The following is a 27,057-nucleotide window of genomic DNA, read 5'->3' as shown; positions in this document are numbered from 1 at the left end:
TCCACCCATAGCTAGCCCATCCTCCACCCATAGCCAACCCACCCTCCACCCAGAGCCAGCCCACCCTCCACCCAGAGCCAGCCTTCCCTCCACCCAGAGCCAGCCTTCGCTCCACTCAGACAAGCCTCGCCCTCTGGAATAGACCACACTGAGCCATACCAGACCACACCGGACCATACCAAATCCATGCCAGCATTACCCTCCAGACCAGACCAGCCCATTCCATCTCCCTGCCCAGTCTAGTCCAGTCCAGTCCAGCTTTACCCAGACCCTTGTCTAGTCCTGAGCATCCCTATGTACTGGAGCACACGGGAGACCCATCCGAACAGGCCATGAATACGATACAACACACCAATGGTTTAGTAGACTCACTTACAGTCAGATTACCTGCTGTAATAAACTCTCAATGTATCTTAAAACTCCTGTTCAACCCTGATGAGCCCATACGTACGTTAACTATGGTGAATAACCAGTAGAATTAATAGTTGTAAGTTGGGCATATGACCCACTAAGAGTCTTTTTTTTACCAGTGAAAGTATGTAAGCTTTGGAAATCCACTCTAAGCTTTGAACAGTTGTGATGAATTATGCCATCTTAAATGGCCTGCTCAATGTTACATTTATTTTCCCACAAATACAAATAATGAAATGTATTATTTAACCCCCCCCCCCCCCCCCCCCCCCCCCCAAACACACACAATTTCAGGGGAGCCTTTATTTTCAAACAAACAACCATTCTAATTCAGTGCAAAGGCGGGAAGGGGAGATAAAGGAATGACTTGCGGGAAGAAGTTTCGCGAAATTCTCCCTAGCCCCCCAATTTGAACGCCTACATCACATCGCGACTGAGGGAGAGCTGGTTTGAAAGGGGGATGGGGGGTGGGTGGTGGAATTGTGTGCTGAACAGCGGAGCCCCACTCTAGCTGAATGGGCATTGTCATCTGGATTTCTATGGTTCGTCAAAATACTTTCTCCCTCCGTGGGGGTTTGAGCATCTGCGCTGGGAACGGGCGCTTCTGGCAGTGCAGACTATATGCGCATGTCTGGAATATTATCCAAACACCATGTAGGCTACTTGGTTGTTCTGTGACTTTTTGACCGTGGTGGAATAAAGGCCTATTCAATAACGTGATTAAAAAAACACTGGACTTGATTAGGTTTGAGACGACAGAGTCAGTTTAATCTCAATGTAACAAATTGACTTAAAAATAAAGAAAAAATATTGCATCAAATACAAATATGAATCATAACATAGAACACTCACAAAAACCAAACCAGTTTAACAGCAGTTAACTCCTACACATCAAACTTAAAGAACAAAAAAAACATACAGCACTGTAGTGTCCAAAAATAAAAGTACGCAGGCGCTCAAAGAATATTTGGAAAACTGAAGAAAATCTTAGTTGATTCCTGAAAGAGCCTAGGTCTGTAGAACAGGTGTGACGCCTCTCAACTAACTGGTGTTTGATGGATGCTGCCAATGTTAGACTGGAATTTTGCGCGTATTTTGAAGTCAAGTTATGCGCTTTTTAGGAATTGCATTTGTTCTCATCCCGGAGTTCCGGAGTGATTTGACATACTTATGGTGCTCTTTTTAAGGACAGACTCCGCAATATTTTTGAGTTATTATCGCTGTTCTCAACAACCCCCTTATGCTGCATCTTCGCACAATCTGGACTGCACCTAACCAGTGACTTTTTAGAAACAAACTTCTGACGATGCTAGACATTTCGGAATGCAGAACTTGTTTATAGGAGAGAATAAAACAGTTTCGTACAACTACAGATAAGCTTAAACAAACACACTCATTTCTTGTAACGGTCTATCACAGACAGTATTTGGTCTCCATACCCGTTAGTCCTGCTGAGACCGAACAGATGAATGAATAGGTTGTTCAACAGTGTTTACAAAGGCCAGTGTGGCGCAGGCAGTGTACTTCAATTGATTTCAAAGTTCAGAGTCAAAAACGACGGTGCAAAAAAAACAAACAAAAAAATTATTGAGAAAAAAAACGAGTTCTTTTAAGACTACAAACCACAATTACGCAGTCTGTAGTCGCCCAGCAGGTAGGGGATCCGATACAGCTACACATAATTCCGTTTATCGTAGTCTCCATTCGGTGTGGCCCGTTTTGTCGGTGGTGCGTATTTGACCGAGTAGCCCGTGTTACTGCTGGATGGGCAGGAGCAGCACAGAAGCGAGCCTCCGATCAGTAGCAAAGCCGTGGCCGCCCAGCCGATGTAGAGCGCGGCTCCAATCTCCCTTTTCTGGGACGAGAGCAGCTGTGGGTTGTAAAAGTCCGAGATGATGTTGTTCGCCATCCAACAAAGAGGCACCAGAACAAACAGTCCGCTGATGATGTAGACGACCCCTCCGGCGTTCACCACCCGGGCCTTGACGTTCTCGTCGCGGATACAGTTGGTGCACTGTGCCCCGGCGATCACGACCATGAGCCCCAACACACCCAGCACCGACGAGATGACGGTGAGCGCCCGAGCCGCCTGCAGGTCGTGGGTGAGCGCGAGGATGGAGTCGTGCACCTTGCACTGCATCTGGCCCGTGCTCTGCACCACGCAAGACATCCACAGGCCGTCCCAGATGGTCTGTGACACCACGATGTTGGCCTCGATGAACGCGGTCACCTTCCACATAGGCAGCCCGCATGCCACCATCACCAGAAGCGACCCACATACGCACAGCCCCAGCCCCAAGATCTCCAGTCCGGCCGAAACCATCTTCGCTTCTTCTCGAAATAAAAATTTAAGAACGTGGAAAAAGTTCCCTCCTGTGTGTAAAGCAAACTGTTGTTTCTCCTCGAGACCCTATAGCTGTACAGAAACGTGGTAGTCTGTTATTCGCACATCACTCTCGCTGACGAACAAGTGGATACAGGTTCTACTCGCTTTGTCAACCGACTGGCGGATTGTACAAACAACTGGAAGAATAGTGCTGGTGCATGGATATCAATGGGACGGGGGTGCTGGGACGGGGTGGGATGGGGGGGGGGGGGGGGGGGGGGGGCTCTACAAGTGTTCACGATGGAGAAAAAACTTTCACCCAATGGGTTGACATCGCATCTTCAAAGCACCAATGAGAAGGCAGGGAAATTGGACGAGAATGAACAAAGCGGTCCAGTGCGCATTGTGTGTGTGAACAGTTATGTGGCGTGAGTAAGGCTGTACGGGGTGCCGGGCTGGGGAGAGGGGATGACGATAGACTTGTTTTTCAGTAAGAAACTGTCAAAGTCAATTACATACAAAGTCAGAGTTTAATGAACTGAACTATACTACCACCCCCTACACCATATAGAGTTAGTAGATAGTCTCAGTGTTTAAAAACGCATGCAGTGGTCTCAAAGTTATTGAAACAATAAAATGTAAACATGCAAACATAGTCTACATTTGCCATGTTTCCTTTAAGCAGGGTGTCCTACTGTTTTATTTAACTTGTTTAAAACATTAGCGCCATTTGTGTTCAAGCCAAAATATATCCTATGTTTCTCACAGTGTCTAATTATGTTTAATCCCGCCCTGCTTGTCTAGACGTTGAAGGAATAGCAACAATGTTGCCTTTGGGAGAAACTGTAACACTTCAGCGGTCATATTGGATCATACAGCTGATGCAAATGGCTCGTAAGCTTCCTCATAATTTGAGCCGTAATGGCAACAGTGACACTAAGCCCCGCCTGCAACAACAAACGAACGTCAAGGATGAAGGTGGAGTTCTACTTTGTTTCCGGGACTTCCTTCCTTGGTCTTGGATAGACAGACGAGGGGGTAACAAATCCATTCTTCTTAATTTGACATAAAAGTGACACTCAGGTAAGAATTTAAATAGTCGTTAACAATCGCTGTTTTCAATGCCAGTCAGAGAGAGAAAGTTTGAGGTGGTTCGGATTAACAGATCATAACAACCTCCTCGGAAGACCTACTGTTGCATGCTAAAAGTTTGACATGAAAGAAATAGTGTCATTGTAGGCCTGTCATGCGAACAATTGGCTTTTCCCTTTCCAATGTGGTGTTAGATATAATAACACACGCGATATTATTCAAAATATTAAGAAAATGACCACATTTCATAGCTTGTCCGTTATATTTTGTTCAGGGCTTGAACCCCGGGTATGGACATTTTTTTCTCAGACTGGGTGTGGACGTCGCTCTACTGTTGCAAACAACCCAAGTGGAAACATTCCAGAAATAAACATGAGGTTTCTGGGAGAAAATAAATACAACTTAAAAGTACTCATCTAACTAACTCCAATGCTTATTGTAGGCCAACGTCATCCAACATGTAAGGTACTTAAACTTAAAACACAACTCAAATAAATCACAGCTCTGTAGCAAACGCAGAATGCTGCTTGTGAATGCTCTGGGCGTTGATGTGAAACACTTAAAAACATTTGATCTGATGTATTCGTGACCTCTGAGTGTCACATCCTCAAACAAAATACATTTTTAATGTTTTGGGCAACATTACAATAACAGAAGGAAACAATTCCAGCAGGCTCTCATTGTGTGTGTGTGATCTCAGATGTGGCGGAGTGCCACTATAGAAGAGTTATCATCCATCTTGGCTGTCGTATCTCTTGGCTAGCAGGCCCGTTTATGAGCTCCTTGTTTCCCTCCACTGGTCAACTCAGCAGGCTGGTCTGGCATCAGATCCTTCTGTACCCCGGAAACGGACTAAAAGTTGTATTTGGGAGGTGCAGAACAGATGTATTGGTAACTGACCACCAGGTGACCCCAGACTGACCTCCTACCTCATGACCTGCATTCATCTCTGGTCTGGTCTGGTCTGGACAGAACTGGTCTGGTCTGGACTGGTCAGAACTGGTTTAGTTAGGTCTAGTCTGGGTGTCTCGTGTCTGGTCTGTTCTGGTGTGTTCTGGACTGTTCTGATGTGTTCTTGTCTGGACGGAGCTGTTTCGGACCCGGCCACCCTAGGAGTGGAGTATCCTGCTGACTCGTGCTGAGATATGGACGGAGACATCATCAACGGTGTAAACAAAACAAGGAGCCATGAAACAGTCTGACGGCTGTAGGTGGCTGGGATGTGTGTGTGTGTGTGTATTTGGGCGGGGGTGTACAGGCGTTGGGAAGTATGGCCCCAGCACCCCCTACCTCCTCCGTCCCTGGACAAGGCTTTCTCAGTCTGCATCATCGTAGCCTTATCATCCTGTGCTTTAAACTGTGTGTTTGTTATGAAGAGCCACACAGTTTCCTTCCACTTGAAAGGTCCTCTCATTCCGGCTATTGTGCCGTGTTGTGCTTTGTCAATTCATAGACCCGGTTCTAGACATGGCGGCCATCTTGTATGTTATTGTCGGTGCTTCCCACCATCACAGCCCCCCCCCCCTTCTTCCCCGGGTAGGCTACTTTCATTAGAGTCAAGTCATGCCAGGAACTCCCCTTTCTCTCTGTGTGTGTGCGTGTGTGTGTGTGTGTGTGTGTGTGTGTGTGTGTGTGTGTGTAGAGGGCCTTCATGCCAAACTCGATTCTCTTTCTCATCTGCAGTTGATTGAGCAGCCTGGTCCCAGGCCAGACAGTTGGTCCCACCGCTGTTCTTGTTCACTTGCTGTTACAGGAAGCACTACATCGCCGTGGTGACACAGGCGCGTGAAGGCATCGACTCCCAGCGGGCTTTTTCTCCATTTCACAACCAGAACACAAATGTACAGTCGTCAACCGCGGCCACGTCGACCCCTCCCTGGTCTAGTCTGTTGGTAGAACGAACATGTTAATTACCCCCCCACCCCCCACCCTCATGGCTTTAATCCAACTCATAAATCAAGTACAAACACCTCACATGCTGGGACTTTGGCTTAGCTAAGGTGGCATTTTTCCACTCGAGGCTAAAACCGTTTAATCTCCTTCAGGTCAAATGTGATAGCCATGTTTTGGCCTACGTGGGGCTTGTTAATTAGAGTTGGTGTGGGAAGGTAACAACTGAGTGTTCCAACTGTCTGTGTGTGTGTGTCTGTGCGAAGGCAACATTCACATTCTCTGTGTGTGTGTGTATTAATCACCCCCAGAAGGCAGGCAGATTAAGTCTCCATTATTACGTGGGTATTATGCTGCCTGCTTCCTGTCATGTTGTCTTTGTGCTTTTACCACAGCGATAATGGTCCTGCTCTCTTCGTCCGCGACTTTGCTAATGCCTGTTCCCACACTGGGAACAGCCCCTCACGGTGTGTGTGTGTGTGTGTGAGAGAGGGAGAGGAAGAGCGAGAGAGTGAGCGATTGTCTGGAAGGATACAGGGCCATTGCATCAACGCACACACAGGACCATTGAAGATCCGTCTGTTCAAATATGCAGCGAGTGTGAATATATCGAGTTTCCCCGAGGCGTTTCTGGTTTCTGTCTTGGGATGGGCTTGCGTAACAGTGGACGGGCTCTCCCCTCTCGGACCTGGTCAGCGCGGCTCGCTGGCCCCCCCTCACCCTCATCGCTCAGTCTGTCCGACGGCAGCGGCCCCGATAACGCGGCCGCAGGGCCTTTTTGGAATGGGACCGCCACACGCCCTCACGCCCTCTCGTCCTCTCTGTTGCTCGCTCTCTCGTACACGAAAATGCACACGCCCACTGTCTCTTATTCTCAGACATGCTCACAATCTCTCACCGTGTGAAGAGGGAGATCATGAGAGACAGTGGGAGAGAGGGAGGGAGAGGGGGAGAGAGGGAGGGAGAGGGAAAGAGAGAATGAGAGGCAGCGGGAGAGAGGGAGGGAGAGAGAGAGAGAGCATGAGAGACAGCGGGAATGAGGGAGGGAGAGGGAGAGAGAGAATGAGAGACAGCGGGAGAGAGGGAATGAGAGACAGAGAGAGATAGTGTTCCCAGTGGTGTTTGTGTTCTGACGCATTGTCTGTCTTGTGTCTCCGACTGCAGGTCCAGGATCAGTCGTCATGTCTCAGCCCGGAGAGAAAGGGAAGGTGAGTGGATCCTAATCTGAGCCCAGATCAGCCCTTGCAGGTCATGACGTCCGGCTTGGTGTGGCGTTGTGAGGGTCCTGATGGGATGGAGCAGTGTGGTGCTTCTTTCTCCTGTTGTTCTTCCTCTGTCCTCTCTCTCTCTCTCTCTCTCTCTCTCTCTCTCTCTCTCTCTCTCTCTCTCTCTCTCTCTCTCTCTCTCTCTCTCTCTCTCTCTCTCTCTCTCTCTCTCTCTCTCTCTCTCTCTGTCTCTCTGTCTCTCTGTCTCTCTGTCTCTGTCTCTCTTTCTCAATTTTTATCTTTGTTTCTCTCTTTCTTTATCTCTCTCTTTATTTGTCTCTCCTCTTTCCCTCTATCTCTGAAACACCTCAGTTACACACACACACACACACACACACACACACACCAGGCTGGCCTAGCCCATGCACTTAAAGGGAGGATATCCTGTATAAACGCTACTATTACATCAACAGCCTTATGGCTTCTGGCATTTTATCCCCATCTTGATCTTAATGAAGCCATTTATCAAAACACACACACACAGACCCCCATACACGCTGTACATGCAAACACACATAGTATACACACACATTGGTACACACACCCAACCACCCACACACCACCACATACACACAATAGAGACTGCTAGCTTGTATGATGGCCCCAGGCCAGAGGGGGAAATGACTCATGTCAGTCTCTCTGACTCTCACTGTGTATACCGTACAGTACAGCAGGACATAAAAGCTGAACCCTGTGTTTCTGTGTGTGTGTTTCTGTGTGTGTGTTACTGGGTGTGTGTTTCTGTGTGTTTTTCTGCATACGTGCGTGTTTCTGTGTGTGTGCGTGTTTGTATTTTTCTGTGTGCGTTTGTGTGTGTTTCGGAATCTGTGTGTGTGTGTGGGCCCCCCTCAGTTCCCAGAGGCTGCAGGCTACGTTGGCTTTGCGAACCTCCCCAACCAGGTCCACAGGAAGTCAGTGAAGAAGGGCTTTGAGTTCACCCTCATGGTCGTCGGTGAGTCTAGTCATCCGAAGACTGCAGCCCAGGATCACATGCTGACCTGCCGTCATCCATGCCTCTCTGCTGACTCTGTCTGCCTGTCTGTCTGTCTGCCTGTCTGTCTGCCTGCTGTCTGTCTGTCTGTCTGTCTGTCTGTCTGTCTGTCTGTCTGTCTGTCTGTCTGTCTGCCTGCCTGTCTGTCTGTCTGCCTGCCTGTCTGTCTGTCTGCCTGTCTGTCTGTCTGTCTGTCTGTCTGTCTGTCTGCCTGTCTGTCTGTCTGTCTGTCTGTCTGTCTGTCTGCCTGTCTGCCTCTCTGCAGGGGAGTCTGGACTGGGCAAGTCTACTCTGATCAACAGCCTGTTTCTGACAGACCTTTACCCAGAGAGATACATACCAGGAGCTGCAGGTAAACACATGCACACGCACACATTATTCACAAACACACACTTGATTTTCAGGCACACACACACACACACACACACATTATTCACACACACACACGCACACACTGTAATAAAGGAGGCATGTCTGATTCCATACCCCCTGCCTAGCCTGAAGCATCCAGAATGCTGAGAATGTGTGTTGCTGTTGACAAGAGACAGGGAGGGCCTCTGATGGGATCAGGGGGAGGGAGGTAGGGGGTATCTACTTGGACCAGGGGCATGTGGGGGTATGTAGGGGGTAAATAGGGATATGTAGGAGGTGTGTGGGGGTATGACGGAGGTATTTAGGAGGTATTTACGGGTAGGTAGGGGGTATAGAGTAGATAAAGGTAGTAGGAGCTAAATATAGATATGCTGGGGAAATTGGGGGTTCAGGAAGTAGGCGGGGGAGGGTAAAGGGAGGAACGAGTATTCAATGTTTGGCAGTATGTAGGGGTATGTGGTGGGCTGTGTGTGTGTGCGTGGGGGGGGAGATTGTCTGGCTAGTGCTAGACCAGGGTTATTGTGGCCTGAGGCAAGGCTTAGCTCTCTAAACTGCTCCTGAGTCAGTCACTGTAAAGAAGATGTTTTGATGTTAAAGTTATGAAACTTCTCCGCCCGTGTCTCTCCAGAGCCCTCTCTTAATAGAAGAGGTCAGCTTGTTTTCAGCGCTGGGGCTCTGCGAGGCTCATCTCTTTATGAGCATACAGCACAACATCTGTGGCTTCCTAAATAAGGTGCTGTACGGCAGAAACATGTTTTTCTCCTTCCTTCCCTCCCTCCCTCCTCGCTTTCTCTCTGCCTCCTGTCCTTCCTGCTCATTTCTTCTCCCCTCTCCTCCCTCTCTCCTCCTCCTCCTCCCTCTCTCTTTCTCCTCCTCCCTCCTCAGAGAAGATCGAGAGGACAGTCCAGATCGAGGCGTCCACGGTGGAGATCGAGGAGCGAGGAGTGAAGCTCCGCCTCACCGTGGTCGACACCCCCGGATACGGAGACGCCATCAACAGCCAGGACTGGTGTGTGTGTGTGCTTGGCCCATACGATGTTGTCACTCAAATCAAATATTTTTGTTGTTTCTTTTTCCAATACTGAGTGCTCCCTCCTTCCTTCCTTCCCTCCTTCCTTCCCTGCCTCCTAACCTCTTCTACTCCTGTACTCCAGTCTCCTCCCGCTCTCTTTCACTCTCCTCCTCCCCTCTGGAGTGCGGGGGTGTGGAGGTGTCTGACAGCACTCAGGGCCATGTTGCTCGATGAAAAACATTGAGCATCTTCCCTCCTCCTCCGTCTCCTCCTCCCTTCCCTGGCTCAGTTTCCTGTTGCTCGTCAGACATGCCGGCATGTGACTCTCCCCCTCTTCTGTCTCTCCCTCTCCTGTCTCTCCCCCTCTCTCCTGCCGTCTCTCTATACATTCTTCCCATCTCTCCACCCCCCTCTCTCCCTCTCTACCTCCCTCTTTCGAAATCTCTCTTTCTCTCTCTCTAACTGTGCTTTAGATTCCATCAAGATTTAAGATTCCCATATGTTGAATGTATGCACCTTCTTGCCAAGGTAAATTCCTTGTCTGTGCAAACTTTCATGGCGATTAAACCCCCTTTATGATACTGATTTAGAGGCCAGTGATATTATGGTCTGGGGCTGAGGTAAAGTACGGTGTGTGGTGGTTGTTCTGGGAAACCTGATCGTCCACACCCTCCTGTCCTAGCCTCACCAGTGTGTGTGTGTGTGTGTGTGTGTGTGTGTGTTTGTGCAGCTTCAGAACCATCATCCAGTACATCGACCAGCAGTTTGAGCGCTACCTGCATGATGAGAGTGGGCTGAACCGTAGACACATCGTGGACAACAGAGTTCACTGCTGTTTTTACTTCATATCCCCCTTTGGACACGGGTGAGAACATAGTCCCTCTCAAACACACACGCGCACACACACGCGCACACACACAGACACACACACACAGTCAAACACACAAGCAGACACAGATCTAACTTTACTCCCCCTCCCTCCCTCCCTCCCTCCCTCCCTCCCTCCCTCCCTCCCTCCTCCCTCCCTCCCTCCCTCCCTCCCTCCCTCCCTCCCTCCCTCCCTCCCTCCCTCCCTCCCTCCCTCCCTCCCTCCCTCCCCTCCCTCCCTCCCTCCCTCCCCTCCCCTCCCCTCCCCTCCCCTCCCCTCCCCTCCCCTCCCCTCCCCTCCCCTCCCCTCCCCTCCCCTCCCTCCCTCCAGTCTGAAGCCCCTGGATGTGGAGTTCATGAAGGCCATCCACAGCAAGGTCAACATCGTCCCAGTCATCGCCAAGGCGGACACCCTGACTCTGAAAGAGAGGGATCGTCTCAAGAGGAGGGTAAGACCCACACACACACACACCCACACACACAGACACGCTGTATAAAGTTCCTCTGTGGTGGGTCAGTGCTTGTTGCCAGGGTAACAGGATACACCACAACCTGTTCTGGTGTCTCTAAGCCCCAACCCCCCACCCCCCCACCCCCGATGGAGTCCTCATTAGAAAGTAGGAACAGAACAATACAATCCCAATAGAATCCCAGAGGCCCGTCGTGGTGCTAACAGACAGAGGCAGCCAGTCGGACATCCGTGAGTGTGTGAGAGTCCTCACATTGGAGGCCTCTGTGTGTGTGTGTGGGGAGGGGGGGGCGCGTCTGATGTATAATGCATGGATGTTTGTGATGATACAGCAAGATTACAGACAATAGGTGACTCCTCCTGATGTGCAGGGAGAGTGAGAGATGGGGAGAGAGAGAGTCTCCTCTCCTTCCAGATGCTTCCTACTGGATCCAATCCAGCTGTCTGTTTCCCCAATCCCACACACACACGCACACACACACTTGTCTTGTAACTGTCGCCAGGTTACTCGGGCTGGCCTCCCTTTCATCTCTCCAAAGCAGCAGGTCTACACACACACACACACACACAGAAATACACAATACAAACACGCACACAAAGACACCCCCCAGGAGAGATATGTTAAGCTGATAACTCATGCTGGGCAGAGAGGAGAACGAGGCTGTGTAAATAGGATTTCCTGCTTCTGTGACACAGCTTGTTCTCTCTCCTCTCCTCTCCTTTCTTCTACTCCTTGTCCCTGGTTATCTCCTCTCCTCTGCAATTTCTCCGCCCTCCTCCCTCGTTTTTACAGCCTCTCTTTCAGCCCCAGCCCCTCAACCCCCCCCCCCCCCCACTGCCCTGCCCCGCCCCTCAGCTGTCTGTGTGTTCGGCTCCAGACCCCCCAACCCGTCCTCCATTCAGACCTCAGAGCTGCTGACCTGTTCCCCTGGGGGGGTGGTCCTGTCCTGGGCCTGGGGAAGGCCTGAGTGGGCCTGGACCTCTGGAGCTCTGGCCTGCATGCTTAGCCAGGGTCCAGTAGCACTGCTTTATCTCCCTGTACACACACCACGCACCAACACACACACTGACTCTGTGTAAACTGCTGATGTAGCGCCTCTCAGACAGTCGGGGAGCTGTTAGTGACCAGATCCACACAATAGGAGCCTCCTTCCAGAGAGTAGCTGTGTCCTGCATGGAGACCCTTCAGCTCAGCCACCCTGACCACTGCCTGGGAACCACAGCCCTGCAAAGGCTCTGCATGGGTGGGGCGGGGGATGGTGGGACTGTGTGGCACGAGGGGTAGACTGGTTCCCTGTCCTGAACCTAATGCTTGTTCCACTGGTCCTTGAGATGAACAAAGCCACATTTCCTGCTATAGTCTTCAGTTGTAGCCCCCTGTGGTAGGTGGCAGCTTCCCCTCACTCCTGAGGTGGTGGTCTGTGTTCTCGTGGGGTCGATGTGGTGCTGGGGTGGGGACGAGCGAGGCGGGCTGGGGTGAGAGAGTGGAAGAGGAGGAATGCTGAGATAGCATCATCGCCGCCTCTTTCCTGCACTCCCGTTCTCTACTGTACACACTTTGGACAACTGGTTCCCATGGTCCCCCCCCCCCCCCCCCCCGAGCCCCACAAACACACGTACGCACAGTAGCACGTATTAGAAAACACAAACACTACCACGTAGAGACACATACACTCAGATAAAGCATGGATGGCCTAATTGGGGTTAATGGTATCTGGTTCCTGGATAAGTCATTATTGACAGGAAGTAGAAGTAATAACAGCCAATCAAAGCTCCGTTTAAGAAGGCCGCATTCTAGGAACATGGCCAGTAGGGACAACTGGAAGGGTTTTGTTACAGACCAGGCTAGCTATAACCTACACTAACCACAGACCAAGACTAGCTACAGCAAAGCTAGCTACAGACCAGGACTTGCTACAATCTAGACTAGCTTCAACCTAGACTAGCTACAGACCAGGACTAGCTACACAAACAGACACACACGCATTCAGATACAGCATGGATGGCCTAATTGAAGTAAATGGTATCTGGTTCCTGGAGAAGTCATTATAGACAGGAAGTAGAAGTAATAACAGCCAAACACTGCCCCTTATTTAGATGTGGCTTGGCAGTGTTTACCTAAAAGGGCCGCATTCTAGGAATTTGTGCAGTAGGGAGTATACTGGTCAGGTCTCCTGTGTGTTTGTTATCTTTCTAACCCAGTTAGATGCAGTATAGTGGAGTTGGCCCCGCCTTGTAGTGGTGTACTGAGGCCCAGTTGGACCAGAACTGCTTATGCAGTGTGATTGGTTAGTGTGATCGTGTACGTGCTAACAGCCCTTGCTGCCTTCCAGCCTCTTCCAGACTGTAAAGCTACAGACCAAGCTAGCTACAATGTAAAATAACTACAGACATAGAGTAGCTACATACCAAGACTAGCTATAGACCTAGAGTACCTACATACCTAGAGTAGCTACAGACCAGGACTAGCTACAGACCAGGACTAGCTACAGACTGAAGGACTCTATGGTTGTTGTGTCTATACCAATATGTAATGATGGTATTCAATGACACAAATCTGTGTTCTAGAAAGAGTAGTCTGGAGTCGCAGAGGTCCGATAATATCAGCTTTAATGCAGCAGTTGGAAATCAACAAGCACAGAGCTCTGGGGTGGTCTATGTTTCCCTACCCACAACAGAGTTTGGGCTGGTTCACGATGTCCAACTAACTATCTGTCCCTGCCCCAGCAATTAAAACAGAAAGATAAAAAAGGGTTGAGCTTGTTCTCTCGTGCATCAGGGATTTGTTCTTGTCCCCGCATCCCACCTGCTTGGGTGCCGTCTCCGCCCAGTTTCAAGGTTGCTTCTGAAATGGAGAGATAACGACACAAAGTACACGTTTCCCATCCAATGTTTCCTTAAACATTGTGAGACACAATGTTTAAGCCTGAGCACACTTCTAAGTTCATAAGACTTAAATGTAATAAGCACAGTACATTCTTTAAGACATGCATCCTTTATAAAGTCCTACGAGCATTGTTCCTGTTGCTATATTCACTAGTGCACAGTGCCTGTGATGCATTCGGTGATTAAGATGCCACAAATATTAATAACTGGAAATGTAGATAGTGCCGTGCCCGTGATGCAGCTGGTGATGACAGTTCATGAATTGTACTGTAATGTATTATACATTCTTTAAGACCTAGAGTAGCAACAGACCTAGACAAGCTACAGACATAGAGTGGCTACAGACCTAGACTAGCTACAGACCAGCACTAGCTACAGCTACAGACCAGGACTAGCTACAGACCTAGACTAGCTACAGACCAGGACTAGCTACAGCTACAGACCAGGACTAGCTACAGACCTAGACTAGCTACAGACCAGGACTAGCTATAGCTACAGACCAGGACTAGCTACAGACCTAGACTAGCTACAGACCAGGACTAGCTACAGACCAGGACTAGCTATAGCTACAGACCAGGATTAGCTACAGACCTAGACTAGCTACAGACCAGGACTAGCTACAGCTACAGACCAGGGCTAGCTACAGACCAGGACTAGCTACAGACCTAGACTAGCTACAGACCAGGACTAGCTACAGCTACAGACCAGGACTAGCTACAGACCTAGACTAGCTACAGACCAGGACTAGCTACAGACCAGGACTAGCTACAGACCAGGACTAGCTACAGACCTAGACTAGCTACAGACCAGGACCTGACTGTCCCAGCCTCTCCTCTCAGCTCTTCCAAAGCTGCCAGAGAGCTGCCAGACTGCCCGCCACTACGGAGTGATTAATGACCTTCATTGTTGTTCAACCCTGATATTTATTAGTTTATTTGTTTTCCACTTGGCACTTTCTCACTGGTCTAGGGTCGTTTGTTTCTCACCACATTCCCTCCCCCCCTCCCCATTACCCCCATGGTATTATTAGGGGGAAACAGCTTGTCCAGAACAATATAGGTTTCCTGTAATGTGTGGGGACCGCTCCAGTGACAAATCGCAGTCTTCAGGACCTGCATACTTCAGCCTTATCAGCTACAGAACGAGCCTCTGGTGCACTGGTCTCCCCCCCCTCTCCTTCGCTTGCTCGCTCACTCTCTCTTTCTTGTCCCGCACACTTTTTCTTGTCTCGCTTCCCCCCCTGCATCTAGGTCAGTGCAACTTACTTATCTCTTCACCCCCTTCTCCTCTCTCTCCCCCCCCCCTCCCCCCCATCTCCACCTGTGCCTCCCTCCTCTTGTAATTGTCTCTCTGAAGTCAGTGTCCCATGCTGAGGGGCCAGGGTTGTGGAGCTCATAGGTTGTCCTGAGCAGGGTGGATTGGACAGCTGATCCCCTGTGTCTGGACCCCGCAGTCATATCCTGTACGGGGCTTACTCTTAAAGTACCTCCGCCCTGCTTCACTCGTTATCTGAGGCTGCCCAGCACGGGCACTCACACACACACACACACACACTCACTCACACACACACACAAACACACACACACACACACACACTCATTCAAAACTGGTTTAGACTGGAATTCTGTCAGACCGTGAGACTAATAAAAGTAAAAGTGAAAGCGTGCTCGGTAATAGGCTCCTGTATACGGGAACCCTCACCGGCTTCCGACTCACTAAGCACCACCCTGGAGGGAGGAGGACAACACTCTGCGGGGTTCCAGACACAGGGGGATTGGCTGTCCAGTATGTCCTGTTCACAGAGCAGTCCCAGAGGAGCAGTCGTGAAGGTGATGTCATGGACCAGCGGTCCTGAAGGGGATGTCATGGCGGCGTTCTAACTGAGTAGGAGGGTACATGTGATGTAAGGCGGGTTTAGACAACACATGTCACTTGAGAGACGAGGTTCGGTGGGATTAATTTGGCCCCTATACAGTGTCCCATCTCATCCTGGCATGCTTTGTGTGTGTGTGTGTGTCTAGGGACATTTGTGGCCTCCAACTGCAGGTCCCCTCCTATAGGTCAGAGGTCAGCGAGGCCGGGGGGACCCTGGTCCAGTTGTTTTCTTGCACTGCCGAGGAGAGGAACAATTGATCAACTCTCTCCTTTCTATTTCTCCTCCCTCCTCTCTCCTTCCTCCCCCCCCCCCCCTCTCTCTCTTTCTCTTCTCTCTCTCTCTCTCTCTCTCTCTCTCTCTCTCTCTCTCTCCCTCGCTCCTTTCTCTTTCTCCTCCTCCCTCCTCTCTACCCCCTCCTCTCTTCCCCCTTCTATATACATCCTTTGCGTGCCATCCCTCTTCATCCTCCACTTCATTCACAAGTGGATAAACACAGAGGCTCCACACTCCCCCAGCTCGCTGATGGCTAACAGAGAGAGAGGGAAAACAACACGACGTTAGCTGGTGTCAGCTAGTGAGATGGTTGAGAGGGTAGACTTGATTAAAAGCTCGAACCGCTAGCGTCCACCGCCACACTCATGCTGCCTCAGGCTGGCGCTGCTTGGTAAAGGTCCAACAACGACGACCTCATCCTGGCTAACAAACGCTGTGTGTGTGTGTGTGTACAAGTATGTGTGTCTGTCCATGTGTGTAGGTGTGTACGCTTGTGTGTGTCCAAGTTGTGTGTGTGTGTGTCCAAGGCGCGCATGTGTGTCCGAGATGCGTGTGTGTTTACAGTGTGTGTGTGTGTGTATCCGGACGTGCTTATGATACGCATTCCCTTTCCTGACAGTGTCTCAAACACGCGGGCTTCTGCAGGGTTATTTATTTATCTGACCCCTGCCCAGTGATTGTGCCAAGTCTTACCCCACGCTTCCGAACAGATTAGAACAATAAATACTCGTTTCCCCCCTCCCCCTGAAGAAAATTAGTACAACACACACACACACAGATGGGAGAGGAGAGCGAGCTGGGCGGAGTTAAACAGAGGCCTCTCTCAGGCTTGGAACAGGGGGATGAAGGGCTTGGGGAGAAAGACAAACGTGCAGCCGGAGTTTTCTACCATCCTGACTCGGCTTCTTGTTACCTCCGGCGCCAGCACGCTAAAACCAGAACTGTGCCACCGTATGCTAGGTCCAGCTACGAGCACCTCATGCTAGGTCCAGCTACGAGCACCTCATGCTAGGTCCAGCTACGAGCACCTCAAGCTAGGTCCTGAGGTGTAGCCGTGGCGATAAGGAATCACTGTTCTTCCCCTTGTGTGAACACACTCAGTTAAACTCCAGGGAGTATTTGACCCTGAATGTGGGTTCGAAGCCCCTGCATGTCTGGTCTGCTACATCAGCACAGTATCTTAACGTAGCGGCACTACTATGTTATACCAGTAAAGGGCTTGCATAAGTAGACAACTATCTACCCTGTTGTAAGTTTGTACCATCTCTTACGGGTCGCGACCCCATGATCTCAACACAGGGGGCCGGGTTTGATTTTGGCCTGGGCCCTTTCCTACACGTCTTCCTTGCTTCCTGTCTCTCTCTGATTCATCTCGGGATGTGTGGGCTTCATGTGGCTGGCTGTGGAAGCCAGACAACACCAGACCGCACCGACCACACCAGACCACACCAGACCAAACCTGCAGGGGACGCCATCACTTGGGTATTTTGGCCGACATGGTTCCTTTGTGACACTTTTGTGTGTGTGTGTGACGCTAGCTTATTACCAAGCTGTGATCAGAGGAGGAACTGGGTGGTCTGAACTGTACCATCGCTTAATCCTCGTGTGTGTGTGTGTGAGGTGCTATGGGTACTGGTCTCGTTCAAATTGGCGTTCTGACTGCTGAGTGAACTGCTCTGGAATGCTCACTGGAAGGAAGAGAGAGACTACCTGCGGAGGGGAAGAGTGCAAGACTGGAAACCAAACACACTCCACCCTACACACATCTACTGACACACACACACACACACATCCCTCTCCTGCTGTCTTTCTGAGGACAGATTATGCCCGTTAGACGCTGCGGTGCGTGTTTGTCTTTTCTTTGTGTGTGTGTGTGTGTGTGTGGTGCTCGGTATGGGGGTCTAATTCCCCCGTCCTGCCCCCCTCTGGGTCTGTATTATCCAGGCTCTGTGGCCCCTGAGACCCCTGGGGGGTGAGGAGGGGGGGTGAGGAGGGGGGGTGAGGAGGGGGGTAAAGACATTTCCTGTAAAGACAGTCGTTTGTCCCTCTGGGTCTTTAGGGGAACACATGAAGTCTTGAGGCTGTTTTGTTGTGGGGAACAGTTAGGGGCCTGGAACAAGGAGTCAGCATATTCTCTCTAGTATTTAGGTTACTGTATGGTCTATGTAGGCTGGTTTGTAGGGCTAGTCTGTGTAGCCTGCTTTGTAGGGCTAGTCTATGTAGCCTGGTTTGTAGGGCTAGTCTATGTAGCCTGGTTTGTAGGGCTAGTCTATGTAGGCTGGTTTATAGGGCTAGTCTATGTAGCCTGGTTTGTAGGGCTAGTCTATGTAGCCTGGTTTGTAGGGCTAGTCTATGTAGCCTGGTTTATAGGGCTAGTCTATGTAGCCTGGTTGCGTACATGTTTTCCCAGCATCAGTCCGGAGCTCCTCCTACCTCGGCCCTCCCTTGGTGCTCAACACTGTTAAGATGTCTTGTCATTGTTTCTGCAGTGGTGAGGTCTTCAGGCTGCACATTGTTGACTTCATGAAGAATGCTTCTGTGCAATTTTTTTACTTCCAAGTATTGTTCCCTGGTGCAATCGTAGCTTTGTACAGACTCGCATACAATGCCAGGTCAAATGAACAAACTTGGCAGTACAGATGGTCTGGCACAGGTGGGAAATGCAGAGAAACTGTATGTGTGTATGTATGTGTGTGTGTGTGTGTGTGACTAGACCAATGTGGCTGGCCCTGGTTGGACCAGGTCTAGTTCCGGTGTTCCTGGACCTGTTGTTACTTGACCTGGTGTGATGGTGGGGTGGTGGGGGGGGGCAGGGGGGGGGGGGGGGGTCTTGGGTCCCAGGCCCAGCGTGAGGTTACACCAACACCATTGTACCAGCGGCTGCTGTTCCAGAGCCTGCCCATCCCACAGCTGGGCTATATCTGGAGGGCTTGGAACAACAAGATTTCTTCCTGAACCGCAAAATGAGTCTGCTGATGTTGAAAGCGTTTGTTTTCCACGCTGGTGCTGTCATTCCCCTAATCTGTGTTTTACTTTTTAAACTGTCGCTCTCCTCGACTGACCCCCCCCCCCCCCCCTCTCAGACTCCTCCCCCTCCCTCCCTCCTCTCTTGTGCCCTCCCCTCTCCGCGCCTCACTCCTCTCCACTCTTATCTCCCCCTCTTCACCCCCCCCCCCCCCCCCACTCCATCTCCCAAAACACGGGACCCCGTTCCCCCCCCCCTTCCTCCCCCCCGTTCCTCCCCCCCTTCCTCCCCCCTCAGCTCCGCAAACAGGCCATCACGTCAGCTGGGGCCTCGACACATCCCCGGGCCCTGCATCTCTTGTCTCTCACTTCCTGTCCTGATTAGCGCCGAGACACGGACCGGCGGCCTTTGTTACCTCCTGATAGGTCGGGCCCGACGCGCGCCGCCAACCATAACATTACACAGAGAGAGGAGGACGGAGGGAGGGAGGGAAGACGTGAGAAGACAGAGTTGAAAGGAGGATGAAAGAGGGATGGATGAAAGGTGAAAGGTTTCGATGAAAGGAGGAGGGAAGCAAGGAGTCTGTTACTGGGAACGTCAGGCGGAACAGGATGGTCATTAAATCAAAATGGCCTCCCAGTGCCAACGTGTGCGTGCCAATAAAAACAGCTTAGTGGAAGGAGGAGAGGAGAGGCCGGTGAAGGAGGGGTGGGGTGCATCGTGGCTGACTGCTCCTTCTAAGGAACTCGGGTTTTTCCGTCTGATGGTTCCTCCAGTCCACCTGTGGTCCGAGCAGGAGGGAGGAAAGGAGAGAAGGAGAGATGGAAGGAGGGAGGAGGTATCGAGTTAAGGAGAGGTGGAAGGAGGGAGGAGGTATCGAGGGAAGGAGAGGTGGAAGGAGGGAGGAGGTATCGAGGGAAGTAGAGGTGGAAGGAGGGAGGAGGTATCGAGGGAAGTAGAGGTGGAAGGAGGGAGGAGGGAGGAGGTATCGAGGGAAGGAGATCGAGAGAGAGAGAGAGGAGATATCGAGGGTGGGAGGTATAGGGTGTGCTGGGCTGCATTTAGACTTCGATGACATCAGCGTGGTGAACTGGAGTTGTGGGATCTCCGAATATCTTCCAATGTACCCTCCAGTAGGCGAGGATTGACAGTCGGCAGTGATTCAGACACCTAGGCAGCTGTTATTATTACACCTGTGGTTAGCAAGGTAATAGATGTTATGCTCCAGCTAAACCCAGGTAGACCCAGGTAAATAACAATTAGCTGGTTTGGGCTGGGCAAGCCGCTAAATCGAGAGGTGGGTCTCATCATGCCTCATCGGCACTTTTGGCCTTGTCCAGGAGTCCAGTTTTAGAAGGTGGGTCTAAACTCAGGGGGGGGGGAATGTTGTTGTGGTATGTTTTGCGTGGAAGTCTCACTTCTGGGGAATATGCTGGAAAGAATCTCTGGGGTCTGCTTCAGCGTACGCTGCCCTGGTTCAGTCGTTTCGAAACGTTTTCTTTTCATTCCTTCTCACAGAAATTTCTCACGTTTTTTCTGCTCAGCGTTTTGCTGTATGTTCCTCCGTTTTCCTCTGCCTTTATGTAGCAGTTGAGTTATTTGTGTGTTTGTTCCTGCCATTGTGCGTGATATCTGTTGATTTTCCCTTTCCCTGTAAGGTTCCTCAAAAACCCTCTAGTCGGTACACTGATGCTTATCCGGCCTTGTGTTAGCGGACTCTGCGTGTGAGTGTGTGTGTTGTAGTCTGAGTCTCTGAGTAAAGTGTGTGTGTGTGTTGTAGCCTGAGTCTCTGTGTAGAGTATGTGTGTGTTGTAAGACATAAAGCGAGGACCTGGTCCCATGTCTTGCTCTCCTCTTAGTCTGGTAAGGGTCTGTTTGTTTTGAGATGTGGTCCCTAACAATACCCTCTCCTTCACCCCCCACCCCCCCCACCCCCCCCCCGCCCCCCCATCGCACACACCCCTGTGAGCCGAGCTGGCTGAGAAAACAAGGCGCAGCCATAACAGGGAGCCCAAACAGCAGGCTGTTCTGGAGGGAAAATCGACAGTCACTTCCCAGACTCTTGACTGACTCACTCCCGCTGTCCTTTACTCGATGTGACATGAAAGCCTCTCCAAACGTGAGGGAAACACAGCGACAATTTCGGAAAGGGAGCCCAGCTTACGTAAGGCCACATTGTGATGTGGGTTTGTCGCATTGTGAGTGGAGCTGAGAGAAGGAATAACACACTTTGATGTTTAGTGATAATAAATACTGCCTGTCCTTTTTCGATTCTGCTGCGGGGAAGAAAGGCCTTTGTTGGCCTATTTCTGCAACCGGTGGTGGGGCTTAGAACAAAGAAGGGAGGGGGGGGGGGGGGGGGGGGGGAGAGGGGTTAAACGCACGCACGTACACACACATCGCGCACACACACACACACACTGACTCCTGTGCTCAAACGCTTTACTCTTTCGTGTACCCTCCTCTTCACCCCCTGCCCCCGGCTCTCTACCCCTCCCCTGAAGTTACTTTAATTAAACCCCTGCCCCCTGCAGCAGAATAACCACACCAGGTATTCGCAGGCGACTGACCGCCTTGTGGAGCCACTCCCCTCCCAGCTTGTTTTGATTTGAAAGTAATAAGGCCAGTCAGAGCCACTGGGGCCCTGGGGGAACACAAGATGGCCGCCTGACTCGCGGAGCGTCGCGCAAACGCAACCAGGTTGATGTTGAAACCGGTCGGAGACTACAGGGAGGGCAGCCGGGTTTGGAGGAGAGTTGGTGGTGGGGGGGGGGGGGGGATTTTGGGGGTGAGAGGGTTTGGTTCGAAGTCGAGGGTATTATGTCACCAACCTATCACCCCTCCCCACTCCCATGTCTCTGCTCTGTCTCCTTTCATCCTCTCTGAATCCGTTGGAGAGAGAGGATGGCTCGACGGGCGGTCACCTTGCCAACGAGGGCTGTCCTGAGGTGGACTGTGGTGACCTCAATATCCACCTGCTGCCCCGCCCCCTCTCCTGGGGAGGGGGAGGGGGGGGGGGGGGGGGGTCAGAGGTCAACTTTGACCAGAGCATGGAAAAAAGGGGTCTGGATGGGGTCACGACCCCCGGTCGCTGAGCCGTGTGTTGCCTGTGTGTTGCAGATCCTGGATGAGATCGGAGAGCATGGGATCAGGATCTACCAGCTGCCTGATGCCGACTCGGATGAAGATGAGGAGTTCAAGGAGCAGACCAGGGTCCTGAAGGTGAGGCTCCACCCCGTCCAGGAGTGTGTGTGTGAGGGGAGAACATCCTCCGCCTGTGCTGCCGACACCCACACTCTGCCACCCCTCCAGGCCTGAGCAGGGAATGACCACTGTCCTCCTGTCATCCCTCCGTCTCTTCTCCTCTGCTCCCTCCCTCCCTCCCTCCAGGCCAGCATTCCGTTTGCTGTGATTGGCTCCAACCAGCTGATCGAGGTGAAAGGGAAGAAGATCCGTGGTCGCCTGTACCCGTGGGGCGTGGTCGAGGTGGAGAACCCCGACCACAATGACTTCCTCAAACTGCGCACCATGCTTGTGTGAGTCACCGTGGCAACATGGGGTGGGAATTGTGGGTAGTGTAGTTTTTTTTGGTTAGGGAGAGGGTCGTAGCGGTAAGGGCCTGTAGCACTCTACAGCACCGGAGGAGTCCAGTTCCATTCTACTTTTTACATTCTAGTTTTTGAAACTAAGCGAAGTGGAGTGAGAACGATGTAAGAGATTCAAGTCTAGATAAGACTCATTTTTTGTCATAGACAAATGTAGAAAGATACCAAAAGGATGGATTAAGGCATTGTTTGGACAGTATTAAAGTCATGAAATGAAAGAAGGTTACATTCTGTGTAGAGGGTCTTAGTGGAATGTTAGCTGACGTTTGCTGCCATCTGGTGTTTGAGGAGAGAAGTGCATGTGTCTTGCAGCACCCACATGCAGGACCTCCAGGAAGTGACCCAGGACCTGCATTATGAGAACTTCCGCTCCGAGAGACTGAAGAGAGCTGGCAGGTGAGATACTGTCCACACACACACACACACACTAACAAACACACACAGACGCACCAGCAAAGACACACGCATCTCTCAAACATCATAGTGCTAACCCTCTGTTTGCCTCTTCTCTCCCCTTTACTCCCTTGTACACCCCTTCTTTACTATCCTCTCCTCTCCCTCTCTACCCTCCTCTCTTCTCCCCCCTCTCCCCTCCTCTCCTCACCTCACCTCCCCTCCCCTCCCCTCCTCTCCTCACCCCTCCCCTCCTCTCTTTTCCCCCCTCTCCCCTCCTCTCCTCACCCCCCCCCCCCTCCTCCCCTCTCCTCTCCTGCAGGGATGTTGAGGAAGATGTGATGGACAAGGACCAGATCCTCCTGCAGAAGGAAATGGAGGTGAGAAGATGCATGTACCTGTCTCACTGCTGTGATACCTGTCTCACTGCTGTGATACCTGTCTCACTGCTACATACAGGGTCACCTGTCTGACTGCTGTGATACCTGTCTCACTGCCACATACAGGGTCACCTGTCTCACTACTGAGCAAATCAGCTGTCGAATCTACACCCCCTACTTCACAGTCTATACGTCACACTGTCTCAGGTTATCAGCATCTGGTAACTCAGTCGTTGACTTCTTCTGTGGTTGTCCCCCTGCTGGAGGAGGGACAGTCCTGTGTCGTCTCAGACAGGAAGAGGAGGGGCCCATTCAGGAAGCTCCCGCTCACACAGGCAGCGTCGCTCCATGCTGGAGCACTCAGTCCCCCCCGAGGCTCTCCATACCTCCAGTCCTGACACGCTCTGTTAGGAGAGACGCACAAGAGCTCCCGGCCCCCTCCCCGTCCGCCATCTTGCTTTACATTGTTTACCTTGGGAACCAGCCGTCGCCACCAGAGCCCGTCACTGGCTTCTACACGGCTCCATACTTCCTGACGGCTCTGGATTGGCTCTGTTTGTGTTGCCGGGGGCGATGTACAGGGGCGCGGTGCAGTGAGGACTGTTGGTCAACACGCAAGCCTTGGCACAGGATGTGACATCATCATAATTTCCTGTCTGGTTTAGTTATCTGGTGGAAAAGGTCTGGGGGGATGTATAGAATGTTGTCCGGGGACTGACCGGCTGACTGACTGACTGGTTTTGTCCTCAGGAAAGGTCAGTCACAAGGAGGTTACAGATTATAGATGAACCTTTACACAGGACACACTAAGCAGTTTGGAAGCAGACCTGGATTGTGTTCACTTCACTGTGTTCAGTTTGTGTGTGGTCCATTCCCTATTCCTCTCTCTCTCCCCCTCTCTTCCTCTCTCTCCCCCTCTAGTCCTCTCTCTCTCCCTCTCTCTCCCCCTCTAGTCCTCTCTCTCTCTCCCCCTCTCTTCCTCTCTCCCTATTCCTCGTCACCTGACCTGTGTGTTTCTGGGAGCTCCTACCTCCCAGCATGCCTGCATTCCTGCTGCTTAGCAGCTTGGTGAACCCAGCAGCCTGGCTGTGTGGACATGAACACTTCCCACCATGTGACTGCAGCCTGACCCAGTCTAGAGTGGACCGACCAGTGTTGGTTAGAGAGCGGCCACAGCCCGCCCACAGGAAGTGAGATAGAGGAAGCAGTGGTCTGTTGGAGCCCCGGGGTGTCTGGTCTCAGGGTGTGGAACCCAGTTGAATGTTGGTTAAAAGCTCTCTTCTCTGTATAAATACTTCCCCATCCGTACCATCGAAGAGCTAGCTTTTCGGCGGTGTAGCTGGTTAAAACGGTGTCTACAGAGGTGGTTCGTGGTTCAAATCCCGGTATGGGCAAGATGAGGTAAGATGAGATGGGCAACAAGCGACGGACTGATACCTGAGCTGGAACGCATGTTTCATACTTGACCACTAGAGGGAGGTACTGCCCAAAGGGTTAGGTGTTGATGTTCAAGTACTCGTGACACCTAACTGCACATGACCCACTGAATGTGTTTTTGTCTTTCCCTTGCTCGCTCACTCTCTCTCTGTCTGTCTCTCCTCTTTGTCTCTCTCTCTCCTCTTTGTCTCTCTCTCTCTCTCTCTCTCTCCTTCCTCTCTGTCTCTCTCTGCAGCTGAGGCGCATGCAGGAGATGATTACTAAGATGCAGGCGCAGATGAACATGAAGGGGGATGAGTGAAAGAGGAGTGGAGGGGGAGGAGGAGGGGGGCTATCGACCCGTCGCCTCTCCTCTGCGTCATCCTCTCCAGCAGTCCCCTTTACTCCACTGATCCTCTTGTTCTCCTCTCTCTTTCTCTCTCCCTCTCCACCACACTCCTCCACCTTCTCTCTCCTCTCCTCCTCTCCACCCATCTGTCCTCTCCATCTGCCCTCTCCTCCACCCATAACCCTTTTACCTACATCAATACCAACCAACCAATCAGCTAATCTGTCTTCTGTACTATAGAACCTCCTCCAGGACTTCATCATCCATCAAAGGGATTTGTTTACTTTATAACTTTATATTTAGGCCGAAAGTTTTGCTGGTCTGTGGTTATGTTCTATGGAAGTGTCCTTTTCTTAAGATGGATCATTTTCATGATGTGGGTTATGATCTGTGTAAACAGCAGATCTCACATTGTAACGGTACTATGGTTAAAGTTCAGACAATACTAACATTTTAATGTTTACATGAACGTCTGGATCATATTGTTGGTTTCAGCCTTAGCTGCAGTTATAGACACTCCTTTCAGTGGCATTGTCTATTTCTATCACCTGAAAAATGATTAGGCTAATACGAAAGTTGAAACGGTCTCTGTTTTTACATGTTGTCCATGCAAATGCGAAACGGCTTAATTCGTTTTCCCATTTGTTATTATAATATATAAATGTAATGTAACTTCATATGATGCCTTTCCCCAGTATGTGTACAGAAAGGGATCTTATAATGACTGATTATAGTGTTGAGATAAAAGTCCTTGCAGTGTTGATTTTCAGCGTGGTCCGAACCATGTTTCTACTGTTGGGGCGAGAGGGAGCTCAGTGAGTTTGGGAGGCTAGAAGACGTTGGTGGGTGAGGAGGTGAGAGAGATGTGGGAGTTCCCAACTAGTCTAGGACTGAGAGAGTTGAGAGCTGCTGTATGTGGACTGAATGGCATGTATGTCTGTTCTGTAATGGAGTGCTACTGGTCTACTCGTGGGTCTCACTGCTTCAGAAGCTTTTGTCAGACCTCCTTTTCTTCAGGTTCAGTTCAGCTGTAGATGAGCTGTTAGATTTGACGCCCAGAAAGAGGCCTATAACCTTTTTATACCTTCTCTCCTAAGATAACAGGCCTTCAAACCACTCCAAGTGTCCTCAATCTGATCTTAATATTGTTTAACTAACATAAAGAAATGTGTCATGTTGTTTGAATAAAATGAAAATTTAAACATATACAGTGCCCTCCAAAAGTATTGGAACAGTGAGGCCAATTCCTTTATTTTTGCTGTAGACTGAAAACATTTGGGCTTGACATCAAACGATGAATGTGAAACCAGAGATCAACGTTTCAGCTTTTATTTCCAGGTATTTACATCAGGATCTGATGCACAAATTAGAAAATATCACCTTTTTGTTCGAACCCACCCATTTGTCACGTGAGCAAAAGTATTGGAACATATGACTGACAGGTGTGTTTTGTTGCCCAGGTGTGTCCTATTACATACATTATTCAATCAATAAATACCACTGAATGTCTACACTCAGGTTCAGATTGGGTAAGATAGGTTTTGTCTATGCAGACTGTATTCAGAGGTGAAAACAACATGAAAACCGGAGCGCTGTCTTTGGGTGAAAAACAAGCAATTGTGAGTCTTAGAGAAGATGGAAAATCAATCAGAGCCATTGCAGAAACATTGGCCATAGCCAGTACAACCATTTGGAATGTCCTGAAGAAGAAGAAAACTACTGGTGTACTAAGTAACAGACGTCGAACAGGTAGACCAAGGAAAACATCAGCAGTTGATGACAGAAACATTGTGAGAGCTGTAAAGAAAGACCCTAAAACAACTGTTAGTGAGATCAGCAACAACCTCCAGATGGCAGGAGTGAAGGTATCACTATCTACTGTTCGCAGAAGACTTCATGAACAAAAGTACAAGGGCTACACCAGAAGATGCAAACCACTCATTAGCAAGAAGAATAGGAAGGCCAGGCTGGAATTTGCCAAAAAGTACAGAGATGAACCTCAAAAATTCTGGGACAAAGTTTTATGGACTGATGAGACAAAGATTAACTTTTACCAAAGTGATGGAAAGGCTAAAGTTTGGAGAAAGAAAGGAACTGCTCATGATCCCAAACACACAAGCTCATCTGTGAAACACGGTGGAGGTAATGTCATGGCTTGGGCTTGCATGGCTTCTTCTAGGACGGGCTCATTAATCTTCATTGAGGATGTAACACATGAT

The 27,057-nt window shown here is 50.5% G+C and overlaps 2 protein-coding genes across 4 annotated transcripts; one reads left to right on the top strand and one right to left on the bottom strand.

The window, feature by feature from the left end:
* Positions 1–1,152: 1,152 nt before the first annotated feature.
* On the bottom strand, positions 1,153–2,949 carry cldn5a (claudin 5a). The gene has a single exon (XM_047015688.1). It carries the CDS (start codon positions 2,732–2,734, stop codon positions 2,084–2,086), a length of 651 nt encoding a protein of 216 aa, XP_046871644.1. The 5' UTR covers positions 2,735–2,949; the 3' UTR covers positions 1,153–2,083.
* Positions 2,950–3,609: 660 nt separating this feature from the next.
* Positions 3,610–26,044, top strand: zgc:63587 (uncharacterized protein LOC393431 homolog). Of its 3 annotated transcripts, none has more exons than XM_047015685.1 (12): positions 3,610–3,775; positions 6,884–6,927; positions 7,837–7,936; positions 8,241–8,327; positions 9,233–9,356; positions 10,090–10,224; positions 10,558–10,675; positions 21,816–21,917; positions 22,086–22,231; positions 22,613–22,696; positions 23,016–23,073; positions 24,746–26,044. In XM_047015685.1, the coding sequence occupies exons 1-12, from the start codon at positions 3,619–3,621 to the stop codon at positions 24,809–24,811; spliced, it is 1,221 nt and encodes a 406-aa protein (XP_046871641.1). In that variant the 5' UTR covers positions 3,610–3,618; the 3' UTR covers positions 24,812–26,044. The 3 variants fall into 3 exon arrangements, with proteins under 3 accessions (XP_046871641.1, XP_046871642.1, XP_046871643.1); XM_047015686.1 differs by lacking the exon at positions 24,746–26,044 and adding an exon at positions 23,200–23,998; XM_047015687.1 differs by having other exon boundaries at positions 3,715–3,820.
* Positions 26,045–27,057: the final 1,013 nt, after the last annotated feature.

The sequence above is a fragment of the Hypomesus transpacificus genome, unplaced genomic scaffold (genome assembly GCF_021917145.1).
Source record: "Hypomesus transpacificus isolate Combined female unplaced genomic scaffold, fHypTra1 scaffold_31, whole genome shotgun sequence".
Lineage (NCBI taxonomy): Eukaryota > Metazoa > Chordata > Actinopteri > Osmeriformes > Osmeridae > Hypomesus > Hypomesus transpacificus.
This window is presented reverse-complemented; position numbering and strand designations above follow the sequence as displayed.